The 21,563-nt window shown below is 46.8% G+C and overlaps 2 protein-coding genes across 5 annotated transcripts in view; one reads left to right on the plus strand and one right to left on the minus strand.

The window, feature by feature from the left end:
- Dcaf8 (DDB1 and CUL4 associated factor 8) overlaps nt 1-8,292 on the plus strand; it is a 43,123-nt gene extending 34,831 nt beyond the window's left edge. For all 3 annotated transcript variants that reach the window (XM_055613233.1, XM_055613232.1, XM_055613234.1), the window contains exons 11-14: nt 1,319-1,449; nt 4,842-4,961; nt 5,591-5,707; nt 6,363-8,292. In XM_055613233.1, the coding sequence (XP_055469208.1) occupies nt 1,319-1,449; nt 4,842-4,961; nt 5,591-5,707; nt 6,363-6,479 (485 nt within the window). In that variant the 3' untranslated portion in view covers nt 6,480-8,292. The remainder of the gene's footprint in view (nt 1-1,318; nt 1,450-4,841; nt 4,962-5,590; nt 5,708-6,362) is intronic.
- Nucleotides 8,293-8,627: 335 nt separating this feature from the next.
- Pea15 (proliferation and apoptosis adaptor protein 15) lies at nt 8,628-18,474 on the minus strand. 2 transcript variants are annotated; one of them, XM_055613297.1, is made up of 4 exons: nt 18,333-18,474; nt 12,383-12,490; nt 10,781-10,936; nt 8,628-10,621 (listed from the first exon to the last, which is right to left on the minus strand). In XM_055613297.1, exons 2-4 carry the CDS (start codon nt 12,486-12,488, stop codon nt 10,557-10,559), a joined length of 327 nt encoding a protein of 108 aa, XP_055469272.1. In that variant the 5' UTR covers nt 12,489-12,490; nt 18,333-18,474; the 3' UTR covers nt 8,628-10,556. The 2 variants fall into 2 exon arrangements, with proteins under 2 accessions (XP_055469272.1, XP_055469271.1); XM_055613296.1 differs by having other exon boundaries at nt 12,317-12,490; nt 18,333-18,471.
- Between the last annotated feature and the right edge of the window lie 3,089 nt (nt 18,475-21,563).

Consider the following 21,563-nt stretch of genomic DNA (forward strand, 5'->3'; position numbering starts at 1 on the left):
CATTTCTGTGTTTCTGTGACCCAGGTCACATGACAGCCCACATTATCTTGTTCCCATTGTGTAAGTGGGAACAAAGTAAGGACTAAGCTGTCTGTGTCAGCTTGGGCAGTTAAGGGTTGTCCACAGTTGAGCTGGAGTTTTGTTTTTGTGTGTGTGTGTGTGTGTGTGTGTGTGTGTGTGTGTGTGTGTGTTTTGTTTTGTTTTTAGAGTGATTGGGGAGGACTCAGTAGTGTCTTCACTGCAATGATGTTGCCTCCCATTGATTTAAATGTGAAGCTAGACTTCTTTATTTTCTGTGATTTTCAGGTACCGCAGAGTAGGCGCAGAGGTCCTTTTAGAGTCAGGGAAAGCTGTAGTACTGAACTACATATAATGTGGGTAAGATTATGTCTTTAGAGGGAGAGAAGGGAATGATTCTTTTAAATAAAGCAAAGTAGGAAGAATAGTTGTATAGCGCCTAAATTTCCAGTGAAGTTTGCCTTTTTAGTTCTGTGTTGTAGTTCCCATACATTGGTGCTCACTGGACTCACCTCAGTCTTTTAATAAAAGAGCACTGGTGCCGCCCCTCCCCCTACCATATTTAATTGGTGCTGGGTGCAGCTGGAGCATTGGGATTTTTTTAAAATATCCTAACTGGTTCTAATAGAAAGAAGGTAGAGGATTACTACAATTTGTTGGCACCACTCCCAGCTGTGTGTTAGCATTTGATCTAGAGACGGTAGTAACCTTTACCACTACTTTTGAACTGGTAAGAAGGAAAGAGGGGCAGGGCTCTGTGTTTTGTATTCATTCCATGGGCAAGCAAAAGAAAAAGTGTGGCTGGTATGTGGCACTTTTCTTTAGTAGTTGGACTCCTGTTGTGAGCATAATGAGATGCTTCTCATGGGTGCTGATGCCACATACCTTTGTCATTCTCAGATCAGCTGATGACCTAAGAAAGACTGACTGGGTACCAATCAAATACATACCAAGAATAATCCTAGGGCCCAAGGTGGGCAGATTGGAAATGAATCAGGTTGGGACAGATGGGCATTAGCTTAAGGCCTCTGCCTGTTAGAATGTAGCTGAAGCAGACTGTTGCCCAGCCGTGCACCTGGTAGAGCTCTTTGGGAAAGTGTAAATAGTCTTTGGAACTGGTGTGAATCCTGTAATTATCGTCTACCACACGCAGTCTCTTGACTTGTTTCGTGGAAATGAAAAGAATTATTTGGCATTTGGATGACTCAGAGTTTGTGAATTACTAAATTCTCAGTGAGGTAAATAAATACAGGCCCAGTGCCAACCCTTATGTGGTTTCTTCCCTCATTTATCTTTTCAGTAAAAGGCGTCAATTTCTATGGCCCCAAGAGTGAGTTTGTGGTGAGCGGTAGTGACTGCGGGCACATCTTCCTCTGGGAGAAGTCATCCTGCCAGATCATTCAGTTCATGGAGGGGGACAAGGGAGGCGTGGTGAGTATGGAGAGCTGGACTGGCTGCCCTGGTTTCTCAGTCTTGGCTGACTCCTGGCTAGGTAGGAAAAAGCTAGATGCAAATTCATCTCTCTTTATTTATTTTAGGAGAAACATTGTGGGAAACAAGTATAGTTTGTAATTGTAAGACACACCTTGAGACATACCAGAGAGCAGTTTCAGAGTTGAAAATGCTTTTTGGTGTCAGGATCCCATTCCCTCTTGCAGTTTTCGTGGTATGCTAGTGAGGATATTTCATAATTTAGTATTTATTTAATGTACTATTTAGGAGAAGACCCATAGGGATAAAGTGCCATGCCTGTTGTTAAATGAATAGATACACATAATATGCTTGTATGTATATAGAAAGAAAAGCAAAGATAATAAGATACATATTTTTCTTGGAAAGAACGGCTAAGCAGCCTGCTAGATAGTATGTCATATGTCAGATCATGTCTGCCTGTCCTTTGAGTTTTACATTTTTGCAAGCATCCTCTGTATTAATGAGTCAGGAAAAAACTGTTAAAATCAAATTAAGGAGTGAAGAATGGTCAGCTCTTGTGTATCTACTCTACTGTATTTTTTCCTTCTTTTTTTAAAGACCAAGCATTAGGAAAGAGTCAATTAAATAGCCTTCTATTTAAACAAGGTTTTGAACCACTGATGAAAGGGAAGAGGCAATCTGAAATATTACACTTTACTGATTACCTCGGTGGTTTGGTTATCTGAGTCCTCTAAGAAATGACTAGAACTGCTTAGGCTCTCATCCTTTTCATTCTTCTAAGCTGTGGGGTACTTCAGAGTCCAGCTATGACTTGATGAGGCATACCAGAGAGCAGTTTTAGAGTTGAAAGTGCTTCCTTGGCAGTCACGAGCCCATTCCTTCTTTCAGTTCTCTTGATACACTAGTGAGGATATTTCATATTTTTTTCTGATCTCCTCTAAATTTTCTGACTCTAGAACATATATAGATTAAGTCTTCTATAGCCTGAATGTAAGAAGAGAGGAATCTATAAGTTCAAGGTGTGTCTTACTCTTCTCTACTTCTATCTCCTTTCCTTCAGAGGTCCCTCCTCTGTCATGTCTAATTAACAAGTTCAGAACATTGGAGTCTTAATGTTTTGCAGTAGGCACATATGAAGAGGGACAAGTGAATTGTTTCATGATCATAAATGATCGTCTTGCATTTTGTTCCAGAAAGATGCAGGGATGAATGCCCTCTCCTAAGTCAGCACCTGTCTGTTCTGCAAAAGCATTCTGCTGACCAGTTTGCTTTCAGCTTAGCCAGTACCAGAGTTTGTTGATTAACCCAGTGCTCAAGGGGAAGAGCATCTAGTTGGGATGTGTGGATCCCAGGCCAGAGCTTTCATGATTCTAAGAGATGTAGTGACTATCTCTAAAGAAAGTTTCTTTGCTTGTTCTTGCCTTTGTGTGAGCAGAATGATCCATGTGCTTCTTAACTGGTTCCCTCTGAGATAGTTTTGTTTTTGTTACAACCTTCCAGCAGTGGAGGCCATCAGGCTCCAGTCTAGGCATAGATGATGAAGCATTTTGTATCATAAAGTAGAACATTCGCATCAGAGGGATCTTAGATGTTATTGCCCACCTTGCCCAGTTCTCCTAATTGTTTTGGGATCCTTTCTTTGTTCCCATTCAATTTCACAGGGACAGGAGTGGGAGATGATGTCAGGGAACAACTCCTTTTCTCCCAAGAGCGCTTTGATGCTCAGTTCCATCCCTCTCCTCCTTCCCCCAGTCTGCCAAGGCCAGACTTCTTTTCTCTGCTCAAGCATTATTGACAGAGTAAGTTCTGGCATTGAGACAGGTCTGCTGAAGTGACCAGGTCTCCTGACCCAGGGGTTCTCTTTTGGCTCCCCTGCAGCCTCCAACTCAGGTATTGTATGTAATTTATTCTCCTGTCCTCTTGCCATTGACTTTGTACTTAGGCTTAGGTCCCAAGAAATTGTTGCCTTATGCTTTTTCATTTGACCCACTTGTTTGATATTTCTGTAGCTCAAGAATACAGGTCGTTAGCAAGATTTCATGAGGAAATGGATGGCTAAATGAGGTCAGCTTTACATGTGTAAGTCAAGTATCTGTTGAGAACGTTTATTATTGGAGTTTGTTCTCTAGTGTTTCCTCAGGCTTCCAAGTGCATAGCCTAAAAGAAACTCAATGAGTTCACATGTGAAATAGGAACAGAAGAAAACTGAGCTTTCTGGTTTACTCTTAGGCTCAGACTTAGATTTGCTCTTCTCTAGGCTGTTTTATTTGTACTCAAAGAAAATGAAATCGTCTTTCTCTGTGGCTGCCTTACCATTTCCTTAGCTGCTGTCTGAGTGTGCAGGTACCAGCAGTGAAGGTTGGTCCAGAGAAAACTAGAAGAGGCTTTTTGCCAGGGTATATTTTCTTGGACTATAGAGCAGCTGCAAGGCGGGGTGTGTTTCCTATCTGTTCCTCATCTGACTAAAAGCCTAAAAATGCTTTAGCAGCTAGATCTGGGACTGGCTCTTCCGGTGGGGATGGGAACTGCTCTGTTCTGCCCTGTCCTGCCCTGCCTTTCCCTTCCCTGTTAAGGAAGCTTATATTTTCAAATCAGACAGCAGAGGGCATGGGTGCTTTCAGACAAAAGGAAACTGTCTGAAACCAGATGTCTGCCATCTACTGTTTTTTTTTTTTTCTACTGTTCAGTGAATGAGGTAGCTGAAGTTGATTGAGTGGAGAATCTGTAGTTACAGTGTGCCTTCCTATGGCTGAGTTTACTATGCCCTTAGGGCAGGTTATCAGGATGTTGCCCTTTATGATACAGAGTTCTTAAACAAATACAAACCTCCCTTACTACCCCCACCCTCTTGGTTCATCCTCTTCTCTCCAGCCTCTGACATCCTCCAGATCACAAACAGTGCCAAGTGTGTATAATTGTTTTCCACATCTTTTCTGGAAGTGCAGTGGCAGCTACTGCTTTCCTAAGTTTTGTGGGGGTTTTTTGTTTTTTGAATTGGCACTTGATGAAAGCCACTGGAAGGATTTTTTTTTTTTTTTTCCTTTTCCAAGCCTTGGCTAAGTTGGAGCTTTAGATTCTGGAGTGAATGGAGTCATTTGCTGTACCTCATTAGCTTATGAAGCCAGCAATAGGCATGGCCAATCACCACCTGCTCCTGGGGCTATGTCTAGGGATGCAGCCTCCCCATCTATATATTGAAAATGTTAAGACAAGCTGATTTTGCATCCAGTTTGTATCTTCTCTACTGCCAGGGCTATTTGGTGTAGGCTCAGGTAGGTGGGCCTGCTTCAGCCCAGGGCAAGGGCAACTGTTTGGCTCAAGGCAGCCCTGGATTTTAAATTCTACTCCCATATACTCCTGAGCCCTTGCTTTCATTCCTCTCAAACCAGGTAAACTGTCTTGAGCCCCATCCTCACCTACCTGTTTTGGCAACCAGTGGCCTAGACCATGATGTGAAGATCTGGGCACCAACAGCTGAAGCTTCCACTGAGCTAACAGGGTTAAAGGAAGTAAGTGGCTAGCTGAAGACATTCATTTGTTTCTACTTATGCATGTAACTGTTATCATTCCCCATTGTCATAAGGAAGGAGTAACTTGTTGCTTAGTCCTTTAAAGACATTGCTCTAAACAAGCTTCTCTACCTTACTCCCTGCCTCTGTGGAGACAGTCCTGAGCTAGAGGTCAGCTCTGAAGTGCTTCTAGTTAGTAGGTAGGAAGCATCTTCAGGAAAAACTTTTGTATTAAATCATCCAACCTTCTCAGTGGCTGACTTTGGGCATCCTGTTCTAATCTAATCTAGCTCTACATTAGCTTAATGGTATCTGAAAGGATGATTTACTGGGGTGGAAGACACAGTCTTCTCATGCTGTGTATGTATGTGGGGCGGGGGGGGTGTCTGTGTCTGTCCCAAGTACTGGGGATTGTACACATGCCTTACCACTGATCTTCATTCTAGACATTCTAGCCCTTGTTTTTCAGAGACAAATTTTCAGTGAGTAGCTCAGGCTTGCCTTGAGTTTGTAATCCCGTACTCCACTTTCAAGTGCTGGGCTACAGTCATGCCAACAGGAGTACCAATCTTACTGATCAAGCCCAGAGGTTCATTACTGTCCTGTCTCCCGACCCTTTTGGGTTTTAGGTGATTAAGAAGAACAAGCGAGAACGGGATGAAGATAGCTTGCATCACACTGACCTGTTTGATAGTCACATGCTTTGGTTCCTTATGCACCACCTGAGACAGAGACGCCATCATAGGGTAAGCTTCCATTGGAAATGAACTCCCAAGGACTGTGCTCCTTTAAAGAAGGCTAAAAAATTTCACGGCACACTTTCTTACTACTTTAAAGAGAAATGGAGTAACCTTGGTTGGAGGTCTCATCCATAGGCCTTTATTCCCATTAGAGCAACTAATAGAAGGCAGGTGCTGTGTGATTTTTGTCTTCTGTCACCATATATGCAGAGGGTTATCCTTACAGTTGCAGTGGTTGGATTGTGGGTCGAGAGTAGAGAAATAGTTGCTCTGGGTGACCTGTGTTAACTGTCATGCTAAGAATCTAGAGCATGCATCAACAAACACATTTTTATTGAAAATGCAGCAATATTTGTTCTCTGTATTAACTGAGGCTGCTTTCATGGTCCAGAGACAGAGCTGAACATTTCTAACAGACCATATGGCAAATCTGAAATCTAAAATATTTACTCTCTGTCCTGTTAAGAAAAATTCTGAGCCAGGTACTGTAGTAAGCACTGTAATTCTAACTACCAAGGAGGCTGAGGTAGGAAACTGAGAGTAAACAGGTCACCCTAGGTATTTAATTTAAACAGGGGAGGGTGGGGAGGGAGTTCTCCTAGATCCAACAATCTTGCCCTTGATCCAGAGATGTTACTAACAAGGATTTCCCATCCTACAGCGCTGGCGAGAACCTGGGGTTGGGGCAACAGATGCGGACTCTGATGAGTCTCCCAGCTCCTCAGACACATCCGACGAGGAGGAGGGCCCAGACCGGGTGCAGTGCATGCCATCCTGAGGCCCCAAACATAGGAGGGATGGGCTGGGGCTGTCAGCCCAATCCTGCCTGGGCAACTCTTTTTCGGTCCCAGGCCCTTACATTCAACAGAAATGCACTTTGGACTTTTGTTTAAATAGAAGATATCTGAGGAGGACAGACCACAGGAAACTGAACCAGCAGAGAGCCCCTAGAAGTGAGAGATGAGACCGAGCCCCTCTGAGGTTCTATGGAAAGGTGCAAAGGACTCAGCAGAAATGGGCCTCTCCCTGAAGCCCTATGTTTAGGGGGAAAGAAACAAAGCCTTTTGTAAACTGGCTTGGATAGAAAATGGGGCTTATTTTCCTTTAACCTCCCTTGTTTCTTTTGTGGGGGGGAGGGGGGAGGACTGGTTGTTCAGTACCAGTGGGCCAGAGAGAAAGGCAAGAATGCCATTCTCTTTGGCTTAGGTTTTTCACCTTTTCTTTCTTTTTTTTTCCCCTTTTATTTTTTTGAGAAGTCAGGCAGTTCCTTTTTTTCTCTTCCTTTCTTTTTTGCCCCTGAGCAACCACATCCCAGGGTCCTGTTTCTCTGGAAAATCCTTAAGAGTCCCTAACCATCCCAGTACTCTTCCCTTTCCACAACACTTATTCTCTATGTATCACAGTGTTTTGCACTTGACTGTGTATCCTTCACTTTCTCCTCTTCATCCCATCACCCTCTAAATGGGGATCCATGATGGAGGTTGTGGAGAAATAGGAGGGGAAAGAGGTGGAAGAACAGGAAGAAGTTACCTCTTTTGTTTTTTGTGTTCAGTGGCAGCAATTTCCCTGTCCCTATCACTGTTAGAGGCCTAATTTTATATCTACAAATATATTAAAAAGCAAGTTAAACTTGGATGTATCAAGTTAAAATTATTGTCAAAAGTTTAAATACCTATATATTCTCTATGAATGCAATGCAATAAAGGGACTTAAAGGAAGATTGAGCGAGAGTGGTGATATAGAGGTAATACGTCAGCTTGTCGTTATGTATGGCTATCAGAACCTAGGGCTTACTCTTAGGTTTTACAAGGCTCAACAAGAAAGGATATTTAGCTGTGCTCTTATCTGCCTCGGTGCAGAGGTTTGGAAAAAAACAAGAAATTCTTTTCAACTTTGCCTCAGGTCTCCTAATTCCCTTAAGTTTTGTGGGGGCTCCCAAGATTGCTCTTCTCATTAGAGGCTGGCCTGTCTTTAAAACATGACTGAATTGTGACTTCAGGAAGGGCACCACTGCTACAGAGACTGTATCCTGATTCTTTGTGTGACAGAAAGCACACTTGCCTCCTCGCCTTTAGCTGCTTGATTCTTTAAGCATTCAATTATGCACCAGCTCCCTTCCTAAAGGAAGGATGAAGGGAAACCTTCCAGGGAATTGAGGGACAAGCCAGTAATTGGAAGGTTTATTCTAGTGACTGGGGCTTAAGACCCCTGTCTTAAAAACTGGCCACTGAGTATGAAAGTCCCGTTAAATTCTTGCCCATAAATGCTTTTGCTGCTATCCTTTGCCCCTACTTTCCACAAGATCCAATCAGGAATCCTGCATCCTAGGACAGCTTGCTTGAGCACACTGGGCCAGGAGGGAGGGAAAAGAAAAAGAGGATAGTACTCCTCCACACTCTTTCCCTCTTGTCCCCATGCTAGCAGCTTGGACCAGATGCCAGCCACTGGGCTTCCTTCCTGATGCAGGAAGTGTGTGGTACCTGGCTAGTGTTATGTCCTCACTGCTAGAGGGATGAGGAGGTGGGCTCAAAACCATGCACTCTGAAATTCGTTGTATTTTTTTTCCCCTCAGTAAAGCTTTTCCCCCCGACTGCTGCTTTGTGTGTGGTATGTGGTCCATTTATTTATGGTAGAGTACTTTGGTTCCTTCCAGTATACATAACATGCTTGATTCTGCCCATATTTCAAAAGCCCAGTCTGGGATATCCCTGTTGCTGGTGTTTGAGCTACATTAAGAATGTTGTAAGCGGAATAGTCCTGTTTGTGTCAGTGGTACTTAGAGATGGGGACACACGGTTTTGGGGTGTTTCCCAGGTGTTCTATCCTGCAGTAAATAATAGGGAAAAGATCACTACGTGTCCCCTCCCAGCCATTCAGAAATTTCCCAAACTCCTAGTGACCCACAGAAATTCTAGAGTCAGTTAGGTACAGTACAGTCAGTCACCTTTATTCCAGGGTTAGAACAAGGCCGTGCATGCTGCAGACAGAGGAGCACAGGCTAGGGGCGACCAGCAGCACGAGGGTAGCAGGGTAGATCAGTCTATTCGGGCAGGTTAGTCTTTTTAAGGTTTGTGGGTTTTGTTTTGTTTTTTGCCTTATAGAGAAACTGCTGAAAAGCACCCTCTCTTCTCTTTTTTTTTCTTCCATAAAGTAAACGCCATCTCATTCTTGCTCTCATACAATCCAGATGGAAGGATGGTTTATGCTTATTTCCTTTCTCCCAGTTGTACAAGTATCTCTTCTTTTTTAAAGGAGAAGCCAGGCAAGACTAGGGAGACTTAGGAAGGACCTTTAAGGCAAAACTGGAGGTGTGTGTTAAGGCAGGTGTCTGCAGCAGTGGCCAGAGGAGATGGGCAGACTAGGCTTGGCTAGGAGTTGAGGGTGCTCTAGCCAGTCTGGCTTCTCTCTTCGGACAGCCCATCCTCCCCTCCCTGTGAAGTTTTGCTCCCACATCCTAAAAGCTCCTACCTTCAACTTTCTCTGAGCTTGCATGTAAATTTAATGTTTGTTGTGGTTGGTTTAAATGCTTTCTTTTCTGTTTGGACTATTTAACAATTTGGCTCTGCCACTCCCTTTACTGTGGCATTCCCCTCCCACTCCGGCTCTGGCCTAGACAATAAGTTAATGCTAAAAACCACAAAAAAAAAAAAAAAAAAAAAGGGCAGACATGGCAGTGCGGGTTTAATATACATATATGTAGAATATATATGTACACACAGTTAGCACGGTCAAGATGGGGAAGGGCATCTTGGGACAGGTAGGAGGCTGGGTTCACTCACTGTACTCTAGTGACTTGGCTGTGAGGCATTCACAAGCCAAATGAGAAAGGTCACCAAGTCCCTTCCTGGATTGAGTTGGGGTGGTAGTCAGTGCAAAGGAAACAACTGTAGTTAACCCTTTCTTGCTTGGGGAATTCTAAACTGGAGAGTGGGAAGGTTGTCTACAATATCCACATTGGGACCCTGAAGGAGTGGGCAGGTTGGGGTTTAAAACCTAAAGGGATTGCATTCCCCAGTCTCCCTACGCTCAGGGTCAGTGTATTCCAACAGTCTGTATCTAGGAACAGAGAAGTAGAAAGGGAGCCTGTCTCTGCCTGCATTCCTGTCTCAGGCTCAGTAGTGCATGGTCCCAGCATAGTCTCCAGAGCAGAAGTTGGGGGCATCAAATACTGACTTCTCTTCTCCATGGGGTTAGATCTTTGGGGCCAGGAAAGGATCTAGTGGTCTTCTCATTAAGATTTCTGGCTCAAACCCATCCCAGGCCCATGGCAAGGGCATAAAGGAGGGACCAACTGGCACTTGGGACTTCAGCCTAAGGAATAGTAGGAAACTGGATTCTAGCCAGTCCAGCCTAATACAAATACTGAATTCTGGCCTTTCTTCGTCCCTTCCAAGTGGAGGTTGAGTAGCCTCTTTACCTTCCCCCACTGCTTTTCTTTAGATCTAACCATCTCTCCCATACCTCATCTTTACCTTAGCTCCTCAGTGTAGGAAAATGCAGGTCCTTTCTGCTTCCATACCTTAAAGATGTGGGGGAAGAGTGGAGGAAAGGGGAGGAGGAGGAATGTGCCAATTTCTGTTTTCATAGAAATAGCTTCTACCTCCCCCTATAGTGGGGAAATTAAGTTCCCCCTCCCCTGACTGCAATCCCCTCATGAGGAGGAGGAACTAGATGAGCTAGACAGACAGACAGCCAGAGCGTGCGCACACGCGCACACACACGCGCATAGTAAAGGGGTTAGGACCAAGTTAGTAAGTGGGTACAGGGCAGGGGGTTGCCCTAGCCCCTCCCATTGAGGATGGGGAAGGGAGTGGTCTGATGAAGATCCAACCTTCCTCCTCTTCCTCCCCATTGCTCAGGCCTTCTTTGGTGGGGGAGCCAACTTGATGATTTCTTCCTCAGAGGGCTGCCGGATAATGTCTGGGAAAACAAAGGGTAGGGGGGAGTCCAGGAATGGAAGTTGCCCAGCTGGCCCATTGAACACCAACCTCGACTCCCCAAATTCAGGGTGACTCCTCTAAAAATACAGTCAGAGGGGAAAGGCAGGGGAATAGCTGTGCCGAAGGTATGGCCTTTTACCTTTGTACTTCTTGGCACTGGGAATGCGAGTTAGCTTGGTGTCCAGCTCATCTTCCTCAGAGATCTTAAGTACACGGGTTCTGTAGTCAACCACCATAGTGAGTAGGTCAGGACGGCGGGATATCTCAAAGATGTGCTCAATGTAGGAGAGGTTGTCTGGAGGAAAGCAGCTTGAGTCAGAGCTAGGCTATAGAGGTCAACTTCTACCCTGTCAAATTGGTATTCTTGAACCAAGACTGAGTTGCTTGCTCTGGTTATTAGAGGGAACAAGCACAGTGAGAGGAGGACTACAAAGCCAGCAGAAGAAAGTTCGAAGCAGCCAGATAGTTCAGAAGGCTAATCCTAGGAACCACAGGTGTTTAGTCAATTAAATTCTGTACAGTATAAATGGAAAAAAAGGACTTTGGGCTAGATATCAAGTCCGTCTTGGGGTAAGAAGGGACAATAGAAAAGCTGCTTTCAAAATTAACCCACTCAGCTTGTCCTTTTTTCACTTTCTGCCAAATGAGTATTCGACACCACATGTGGAACAGGAAGGTGAGATTTAGAGGCAAAGAGGATCTGAGCCTAGTAACTTAGGGCTGGAGAGATGGCTTAGTGGTTATGAGCACTCTCTGCTCTTCCAAAGGTCCTGAGTTCCAATCCCAGCAACCATGTGGTGGCTCATAACTATGATAAGATCTAGTGCCCTCTTCTGGTATGTGGACATACATATAGGCAGAACACTGTATAAATAAAAACATATTTTTTTAAAAAAAGTTACTTAAGTGAAAAGAAAGCATCGACACAATCGGGATGGCTTGAGAAGATTATACATGCCATCAGATCATCTGGCTCCTGTCCTCTGATTGTTGCAATAGTCTTAATAGGTCCTCCTTCACCTTTCCTCCCTACTATCATATACTCTTAGCTAGAAGAGGACACACCTATAACACAGCTACGTCTAATCAGACCCAATATTTTTAGTCCAGCTGTGTTCCTTAACAGGCACTCTGGGTCCCACCCTGGAAATCCCACTTGCTTTTGTGGGCAGTCTATTACATTATCTTGAGTGTATGAGTGTGTGTGTGTGTTACAGAGGTCAGGATTGCTTTGGGGAGTTGGCTCTCCCCTCTCACTGACGGCCCTGCATGGCAAGTACTTCTGCCTGCTACCCTGCCAGCACTTGGGACCGTCTTACATACCAGCTTACCCTGCCAGTCCCAGCTGCATGTCACTGCTCTAATCCAGTGTCCCCCTCCCACCTCTAAAAAGCAGCAGTCTCTAAAAGTAGGTAAGAAAATGTTAGGACAGTGGTTTCAAATTTACCACTGTTAAATTCTGTTTTCATGTGCCATCATATAGTGATGGCACAGGAGTACTGAAAAAGCACTTTGTACTGACATGGGCCATTGAAGAAACATGTCTATTGACTACTGTCCTAGAACCCTGGACACTCTCGGAGCATGTCCACCCCTCCTTGTCATAGGGTTTCACTTTGTGTAAGGGGCTTGTGTTCCTTTCTGTTTGCTGAGTGAGCAGAGCCCTCTCCACCACCTTTGTCCAGCTTGTTGTGGCTCTCCAGGAAGCTAAACCAGGCACTGCCTGTAGTGATCTCCTCACTCTTCTCGCTGGGGATGTCCTCCTTGCAGGCTGACTTGAGCTGTTCCAGATCTTCAAGGGTGATGTTGTTGGTCAGGTCCTGAAGGAGAGTCCCGTACTCTGCCATGACTGGGGATGAAGACGGTAAAGGGAGAGGTAGCTGAGCTTGCTGTATGGGGTCTAGTTCACTATCTGCCAGTACTTCTCTGTGCCCCCCAGCAACATGCACATGTGCACACACACTTTGTCCTGCCAGGGTGGTATGTACCTCAAGTGTGCAAGTTTAGGAGAGTGAGCAGGTCTGGAGGAAGAAAAGGAAAACCCTGCATAGACAGGAAGAAACTTAGAAGCTAGGGGCCAGCATGGAGCCCAGAATGACAAGTCATAACACACACACACACACACACACACACACACACCCCAGTACACACACAATCTTTTTCTTCTTTTCCCTCCATTAGCAGTAACCCTGGAAACGGTTCCCCTGACTGAGGAGGTGGTTACCATGGCAACATTCTCCAGACTCTCCTGCAGTCTCCAAGTGCCCCTCCCCAATTGCCCCACCTACCTACGACTCCTCCCCCTGTCACAGGCTTGCCTAGCAGTGAGAAACTAAAAAGGAGTTAGTTGAAGCCCATGTGTTCTAGCTTCCATTCTTCCCCAGAAGCAAAGGGGTCCCTCATTTCATCTTCCCACCACCCCACTGATGACTCATTTTGGATGGCTGCCTAGTTACTTGGCCTGATGGATCCCTGGCCCCTCCATTCTTAACCCTGCATTAGATTATTAGTCTTAGGATAGCAGGGAGCAATGGGCCACCCCCACCTTTGTGGAGCCCATTTTCTCCCTTGATAGTTTACTGGGCCCCAACTCAGCCTTCTCTCCTAGCCTTTGTGCTGTGCCTGCAGCCCCCGCGCCCAAGAATACCAAGCGGCTGGCTCTGGCCCCCTGCCCAGTTCCCATGCAGGCTGGGTAATGGGGGGAGGGGAGTCTAGATGTGGTTTTCCAGAATCTGACAGGAAGGGAGCGGCTAACCCTTTATCAACGTCTTCTGATACTACCTTCAACCTGGCCTCTCACAGGCCAGGCTACATCTGACCTAGGCCTTCTTCATTTCATACCTCTCATGATCCTTAGGTGAGAAAGAACATTCAACGACACACTTCACTAAAGTAGGAACTGTGGCTAAAGTTAAAATGTCAGACCTGAGGCCAGAGAGCACTCTTCCAGAGGACCCAGTAACAATTCCTAGCATCAACGTGGGAGCTCACAACTGTCTGCAACTCAGTCCCAGGGGATCTGACATACGTGCAGGCAAAACAACAGTGTACATTAAAAAAAAAAGTCAGACCTTAGAATGTGGATTTGACAAAATGTAAAACTAGTGGTAAGCAAAAATCAGAGACCTAACTGATCATAGTGACTTATGCCTGTAATCCCAGCTCCCAGGAGTCTTGAGGCAAGAGGATTTCCTGGACCACTTAGCAAAATCTTGTTTCAAATAAGGACCTGTTTTCTGCAATGAGTATATATTTTTATAGTCAGAAAATTAAAGCACTTAATAAAAAAAAGCAAACTATATCATAAAACATTCTGTGGCTAGACTAAAAGGTGGGCAAGAGCAGAATGGCCTTGGACCTGACCAAAGCTGCCCAGGCATCACCCACCACTGAGCTGAAACTGGCAGATCAAAGGGGGCAGGTTGACAAACCTGTTTTCCTCGTTTCTGACTTCTGTTGTAGGGGAACTAAGGTAGAGCCCTGGACATTGCATAGTAAGTGTGGACCCAGAAGTCCCTATTCCCAGCCCCCTACTTTGACTAGAATAAACAAACCTTCCTCAGTGGCAGGCACCGTGACACAAACAATAAGCCAGACAGCAGGGCTAGCACGACCCCCAGAAGAATCTGCAGGAAACATTTTTCCTCGCACACCCAGGTGCCACCAGACAGAAGGGCCCAGCAGTGGTCCTGCCAGGCAGGGCCAGGGACAATGCTCTCTGACTGTCAGCACCAGGAACCATCTCTGCCTTGAAATCTAGGTCACAGCAGTAAGCTCCGAAGCCCAGCCCCGCCTCCACCGATAATCCTAGGGCAGAAAAGGGAGTGTGGGGGAGGGGCCGGAAATGTCCCATAGGATGGAGACACTAAGACCCTCATTGGAAAGTGGGACCCGCTGCCTTGTCTCCACAGGCAGGGAGAGTTTGTAAATACGAGAGCTGCTGTGGGAGGAGAAGTGTGCTGCGTGTGAGTCTCTCGGGAGGAGCTAAGATTTAGGGCCCTGGATCTAACACAGCTCTACTGGGGAGGTAGGCGGGAAGGGATGAATGTGTGTAACACACACACCCACAAAGGTTGGGGGCACTGGGTAGGAGCTTTTCCAAGAGTAAAACATACAAGGAGGCCCTTTAAGAGGAATGTGGGCAGGAAGTGTACAAAGTGGCTGGGGAAGGGTGGTGTGTACGTGTGTGCATGCACACCCTGGTTTTCCTGGGTGAGAACAGGTATGTGGAAGAGACGGTTTGTTTGGATGTTCTGGTAATGGGGCTAAGTCAGAACTAGATGTGTGGCTGTGAGTGCACTAACTTCAAGCTTACGTGTGTTCAGGTTTGATCCTGTTAAGAGTATGGAAGAAAATTTACGTACAGACACACATCCACAGTCACAGAAGAAAGCCGGCCTTGGAAAAGCTGCACATGAGGAATTCAGGAGGTGGGGGGCACACGACTAAGCAGAGTCCACAAAGCTGCAGCCTCCACTCAGCTGTTACCATAGCAACCTCAGTACAGGGTCCCCCCCACCCCCCAGTCATCAGGACAATGACACCACCGCTGGGAAGAGTGTGGGGAGCACTAAGGCACAGAAAGAAACCAATGGGGCCCTTGAGGGAGCAGCGAAGGAGAATCTGGAGTTAGCATTTGCCTGTGGCCAGGTGTGGCAGAGGCAAGGGCAGAGTTGTTAGGGAACATTTTTTTAGGGTGCAGAATCTCCGCTCCATGACTTTCAGGTTTCACCAATCAGCTATTATCCCTGGCTGGTCAGTCTGGTTATGGTGGGGCTTGGCAGAGCTTGCCTCTTTTCTCCTCAGCAAAGACTTAGGGCCTGGGGAGAAGTCTACACTCCTGGCTCCGAGTAATCCTCATCTCTGGAGCTCTGCAGAGGGCTGCCTCAGGAACACCCAGCTGAGGCCATTCTTCGGACAGGATACCAGGGCAGGAACTGGGAACCGGGGCTGAGGCTGCCAGGAAGTTAGGTCCCTTCCCTCCCATCTCAGTCCTTATTCTGTTCACTGCTTCCTCACACCTTCCTTCCTTCCTCCCTACCTCTCCTCAGCTGGCTCCAGGAAGACCCTTGACCACTGAGAATGCTGGGAAAGTAGAGGCCTTTTACATAAGGGATGGGAAGGCTAGCCTAATGAGAAGCAAGCTCCAAAGGAGCTCAGAGAAGCCTAGCAAATGGGTAACCACCTGTGGTGGAGGGGGCAGCACCAAAATAATTTGAGCATTCTGACACTAATTTATGGTAGATTATCCCCTTTCGAGCATTTGGTTCCGGATAGGAACCATAAAAAGGAAGCCTGAGGATTAGCCAATACCCCTTCCTCCACATCTGTTACAGCTGCTGAAGGCTGAGGGGAGGGGCAGTCCCATACAGATGCGAGGACCTGGAGGCCCCTTTGATGGGCTGGAGGCGATTCCTGAGCACTCACTTCAGTCAGTCTTGTCTGAAGTTGGGAACTGGAGGAAGTAATCAACGGAAACAGGTGGGAAGGGAGTGAGTAGGGTTGTAGCTATTGTAATTTAAATGCTATCTGGGCCTCAAATCCAAGCTGTGCAGCAGTTTATTTCTTTCAGTATCTTTAACTGACTTCTTCCCCTAACCTTTTTATCCAGCTTTGGATATCTCACCACACACTTCTTCCAGTAACAAAGAAGAAGGTTTTACTGTTCCAAGGTCAGCCTAGGAGTAGGGCTCCAAAATGTACATCTAAAAAGAAAAACAGGTTGCCTCTGGGACTGGAAAGGGCCATGTCCAAAATGGAGGCAGCCAGAGATGGCTGACATTGGGATTAGGCAGGACAAAAGAGGGAGAGCTTCATGACTGTGGGCCTGTGACTGTCCCTAGGCTAGCTGTTTATGTCTTTCCCAGTTTTGTACCTTCCTCATCTATTTTCCTCTCTCCCCAGTCATTTTTTAGTTTCTTTTTCTGCCTCTTTCTGCTGTCTTTTTTGTAATCTTGTCTTCCACCCCCCTCCCACCTTGGAGGACCAAACCCAGGGCCTTGGGCTTGCTAGGCAAGCACTCTACCACTGAGCTAAATTCCCAACCCCCCCTTTACCCTTTGAATGGCATCCCATACCTTCCTGCGCCTATTCACTCATTCCATTTGGTGGTAACCATGGATACATCTAAACTTTGTAAGACTCAGTGTCCCCACCTCAATACCCAGCGCTACCATAAGGAAGGGATGAGCCTCCCTGCTAAAAAGTTTGATAGGAGGAGCTGAGTATGTCATGGTTGGCTACTGACTATCTTGACATTGAACATGAAGGTCTGTGTGGGAGGCACAGTGTGACCCTGCGACCTTCTTATGTATGACTGTATATGTACACCTGCTAAGCACAGGTGTCATCTAAGCAGGAGGCAACCAGGGAAGCTGGCAGCCTGGGGCGCGCCGGCAGTTTCCCCACTAGAGTGTTTAACCACAAAGAACAATTAACACTAATCACTCATGCAGCCTGGGGGCCAGACACATACCTAGAGAAACGAGGCAAATATCCACATGCTCCTTCCATCTCCCTGCTTTTACCATCCCTAACTTCTGATCCCCAGCATTCTTCCTGTTGTGTGGCCACCACTTTCCTTTTCTCTGTGGTCCCCATAGCGCTCTGTCCCTTTCTCCATGTCTGTCTTCTCACACATTCCACTCATTCTCTCTCTCCCTCTGACTTGGGTTCCATCCTTGGCTGACTCATTCTTTTCACCCTCTCCCTGGCTTCTACTTCCTCCTCCATCCTTTGGCCATATTGATGTCCAGAATCTAGCCACTCCCAGGTACCCCACGCTCTAAACTTAGGGTCAGCGAGAAAGGTCACAAGAAACCCCTCACCGGATACAAGCACTGGCTCAGAAGTCCTTGAGATATATTGTCTACTAAAGCTGTCCATAAAATCTGGGTGCGTTTGTAGACAGCGGCCCCTTCCGAAACCCACTACTCAACCTTCCTGTTCAGACTCATGTCTTACAGGCGCTGGTCAAGGAGACTCCACATGGGAGGCAATGGGTTGTGGTGGGTGGGTGGACGCGTAGTGCAGGGATGTTGTGATTTGGTTTGTATGAGAGGATGTGTGTAAGTCACATGGGTGTGTGTCACTGTGTGGTTGGCTGTCTTTTTTCCGAAAGGTGTGTTTCTGTCCCTGTCGGTTTTGACACGGATTTTTTTTTTTTTAATTAATTAGGGTCTTTACGTTGTCTACATCATTGCTCTGTACCCCCAGCTCCTTCCTCCTTTTCTCCGGGCAAGCTTCCTTCTACCAATCCCACTCTCCCCAAACCTAGTAGGCAGGGTGTGAGAGCGCACGAACCAGTTGTCCTCCGCCAGAGGAACTGAGGCAGGGCTGAGCTGAGCCCAGAGACCGCCTGCAGAGGCGAGTCCAAAGCTAAAGCGACGAGGGAGGGGCGGGAGCTGGCCTGGCCCAGCCGGCTGGGCGGGAAGCAGGCTACATCCTAATCCCCAGGCCATCGGACTCCCAAACTGCTGTTCAGCGCGGAATGGGCGGACGAAGCCACGCTGCCTGCAACACACTCCAGTCTCTGAATGCACAGACCCCATGGAACCTGACACCATGGACCTGTCTGGATCCTCAAGCTCCCTTATTTGTCCCCTACGTCCGGGATCGTGACCCCTCCAAACCCAGACCCCCCCTCCATCTACTTCCTCCCCCACGACACATCTCCCCTATGCCCCTCTCACCGCCTCCGGAGCTGAGAGCTCAGGGTGCGGGCACTCCCGGGTCCCCGGTTCCTAAGCAGCGTCTGGAGCCTGCTCCTTGGCTCCTACCACCGCAGCCGCCGCTCCAGCCACCGCCGCCGCCGCCGCCTCTTCCGCCCGTGGAGCAGAGCCTGAGCCCAGCACCGCCTCACCCCACCCGACTGGCCGGTGATGTCAGAGCCGGGGGAGGGGCGGGGGGCGGGGAGCGGAGAGGGGAGGGAGGAGGGGACAGAGACTGAGTGCTGGGGTTCTGGAAGGCTCCTAGGTTGGGGACAGGACTGGGATGGAGTATGGACTCTGCCTCTTCCCCTTTAACTGTGGAACAATCCTCAGATTAATTTTTTCCCAGTGGGTCACTTTCGTGCCCTCTGACCTTTGGATGAGCACGGTGGCCAGGACCCCCAAAGGCAGAGGCAATTTGGTTTGGGGAGTTTGAAAGGCCTGTGGCCTCTGGGTTCTCTTAGCTACTTTGCTTTGGTATTTAGAAAAACCTCCTTCCTAGCCTCATATATCGGAGAGAGGATCAGTAGAAAATAATCAAGTTTATCCGGGCTAGGAATAGAAATGGGGATGGGGCAGGCAGTAACAGGGGAATCTTTTTTTACTTGGCCAGGAGCCATTATCTCTTCTGGATGATAGCAGCTGGACCCCAGTGCTCCTCCTGCCTTTCCCAAATATACCCTCACACACTCACACCCTCCTCTCGACACACCACACACACACACACACACACACACACACACACACACACACTATGATGTAATTTTATTTTCTGGGGAAAAAAGCCATGAGCTCAGCATGCAAATATAGACAGCTAACAAAGCCACACTTAGCTGTCTTCTAGCTCTGTCCCTCTGCCTAGGCCCAGTGTGATAATTCTCACTTCCCCTCCACTTCAGGGACTTTCCTCCCCCAGATTCTCAGCCAGACTGAAAGAGGGAAGGGAGAATCAGAGAAGCATCCGATTTTCACCCCATCTCCAGCATAAGGGACTTCAGCTCAACTCTAGATGTGTCTGAGCCTGAGAAGTATGAACATCTTCAGTGTTTGCACCCCACCAAGAACTCCCGTCTTGCCTCAGTTCCGGCTTGACAGAGACCCTTCTAGAAGCCTCAGAAGAGTCCTTTCTTTGTTGGGGCCACACTTCTGGGAGAAGCAGGTCGTTTTCCTGACACCTTAGGTTTCCTTAGTGCTTCTCTTTGCTCTTCTCCCCCGGTGTGGCTGGCCATTGTCACTTTGAAGATAACATACCCTCAGAATTTGCTTTTGCTTCTGATTCACCCTGCGCTGTAGGGCTAAAAATCTAGCTTGTTGACCCATCTTTGATACTCAGAGCAACTGCACTTGTGCACGGACATAGTATTTAAATGAAACAAATCAGGAAGCAGGACACAGAGTATGGACTTTATGCTTGCTCTGTTTCCTTAGACAAATTAAGAACATAAAGTTCAGGATGACAGCACCCACTTCATAGCGTTCTTCTGAGAATCAGAAATATTAAAGCTTTAGGGACTGCTACCAGATAGGTGCTTTAAAAAAATAGCAAATCATTTAGCATTTTTCACTGATCTATACTAAGCAAACCCCACAATACTTCTATGATGTAACCTAATACCCAGTTACTTATTACTTATCCATTATATGTGAACAGGTTGATTGAATGTTTAGTTTCTGTTCTGTACACTTCTGCCGTTTTCTCTAAGAACAATCCCTGGATTTGAATGCAAGCCTCTGTAATCTCAGGGCTCATTTTTCTATACTTAGACATCCAGTAACTTCACCCTGCCTTAGCAGAGACTGTCATACATGATGTGGTACACACCCGTCATCTCCAGACTTAGAATGTTGAAGCAGGAGGATTCCCACCTTGGACTACATGGTGATACCCTATCTGAAAACACAGACTGAGCCTCTTTGTTTGGAAGCTCGGCCAGCAGTTTGGCTCTTTCATGCTCCCAGTGTGAATGTGCCTACTCCCCACCTGAACCTGTCCTGGGGTTGGATGACAGGTGTAGGTCTAGGGGAGACTGTTCAAAAGTCAGTGCCTCCTTACCACCATGAGCGCCACACAGTCCAGCTTCTTCCAAACACGCTCTAATTATAAGTTTCTGATTAGGAATGGGGCTTCTTGCCTCTGCCTTTACATCCCCTTCCTTCCCCAAGTCGACCCTGGCTTTTGCTACCAGATGAAAATTTGCCTTTCTATCCCAGTCCATAGGATTCAATTCAGATACCTCCACAAGCCAACCCCACTGTGCCTACCCAACCTCATGGACACAGCTTCAATTTCTTTTCATTTTTCTGCTGACCTCTGGTGTCGACAAAATGCCAAACACACCCTGTTAATGCTTTTGTTTTTGTTTTGTTTTGTTTCATTGACTGGAATGTCCCTGTCCCAATTCCTTTGCCACTAGACAAATCCAGTTCTTTAATTTGAAGGCCTTGAGAAGGTTTGTTTTTATTGTGAAAGTCACCAAGCTCCCTTTTTGGGGTTTTTCTGTGTAGCCCTGCCTGTCCTGGAACTTTCTCTGTGCACCAGGCTGGCTTCCAACTCACAGAGATCTGCCTGCCTTTGCTGCAATTAAAGGTATGCACAACCACAGCCTAGTTTATACCAAGCCTATTATCTCTTTTCTTCCTTGTTTTTTCATTTTCTTCTTTAAACAAAAATGGAGATAGTTCTTTATGTCGCAGGCCCTATGGAAATAAAGAGAAAGCCTGGGTTCCTGCCCGAAGGACTCGGTTTAGTGGCTGTGTAACTGAAGCACCAGAACAGGGTGTTTAAGTACAAGAATGGAGGTGTATACAGAAGGAAACAGCAGGACCAACGAGGTCTGGGGAGACCTCACTCAGAACAGACAGTGACCCCAGTCCTTATGTTCAAGTAAAGAGCTGCAGGGGCCTGGGGCACTTACATATTCGATTACATATTGATCAATTGCATATTTCTGTGTTCTTCCTCAGTTGTTTAGGGTGCTTGCCTTGACTTTTCAGTGAGACTAGTCAGCTCAAGAGCAGGGACAGGCCTGGCACTTTCTGTTCTTCCAGAGCCCAACAACAGCACTGGACAAACACCATGTGTTCAGAAAACGCTTGTTGACTGGAGACCGATAACTATCCAGGCTTCCCTGGGATAACTGCCTGCAGAGCCCCACCCCCGGTCGATCAGCTCCCTAGCTCATTCCTAACAAGACACCCACAGTTAAATCTCCC

The sequence above is a fragment of the Psammomys obesus genome, unplaced genomic scaffold (genome assembly GCF_907164565.1).
Source record: "Psammomys obesus unplaced genomic scaffold, mPsaObe1.curated_primary_1811, whole genome shotgun sequence".
In the NCBI taxonomy this organism is placed as follows: Eukaryota; Metazoa; Chordata; class Mammalia; order Rodentia; family Muridae; genus Psammomys; species Psammomys obesus.

Excerpts from the sequence above, each read along its gene's own strand:
- Pea15 (XM_055613296.1), bottom strand. The coding sequence starts at position 12,488 with ATGGCAGAGTACGGGACTCTCCTTCAGGACCTGACCAACAACATCACC. Across the intron at positions 10,937-12,316 it reads CCACAACAAGCTGGACAAAG|ACAACCTCTCCTACATTGAG; the intron begins GTGGTGGAGAGG and ends GCTTTCCTCCAG. Across the intron at positions 10,622-10,780 it reads CAGTGCCAAGAAGTACAAAG|ACATTATCCGGCAGCCCTCT; the intron begins GTAAAAGGCCAT and ends TTGTTTTCCCAG.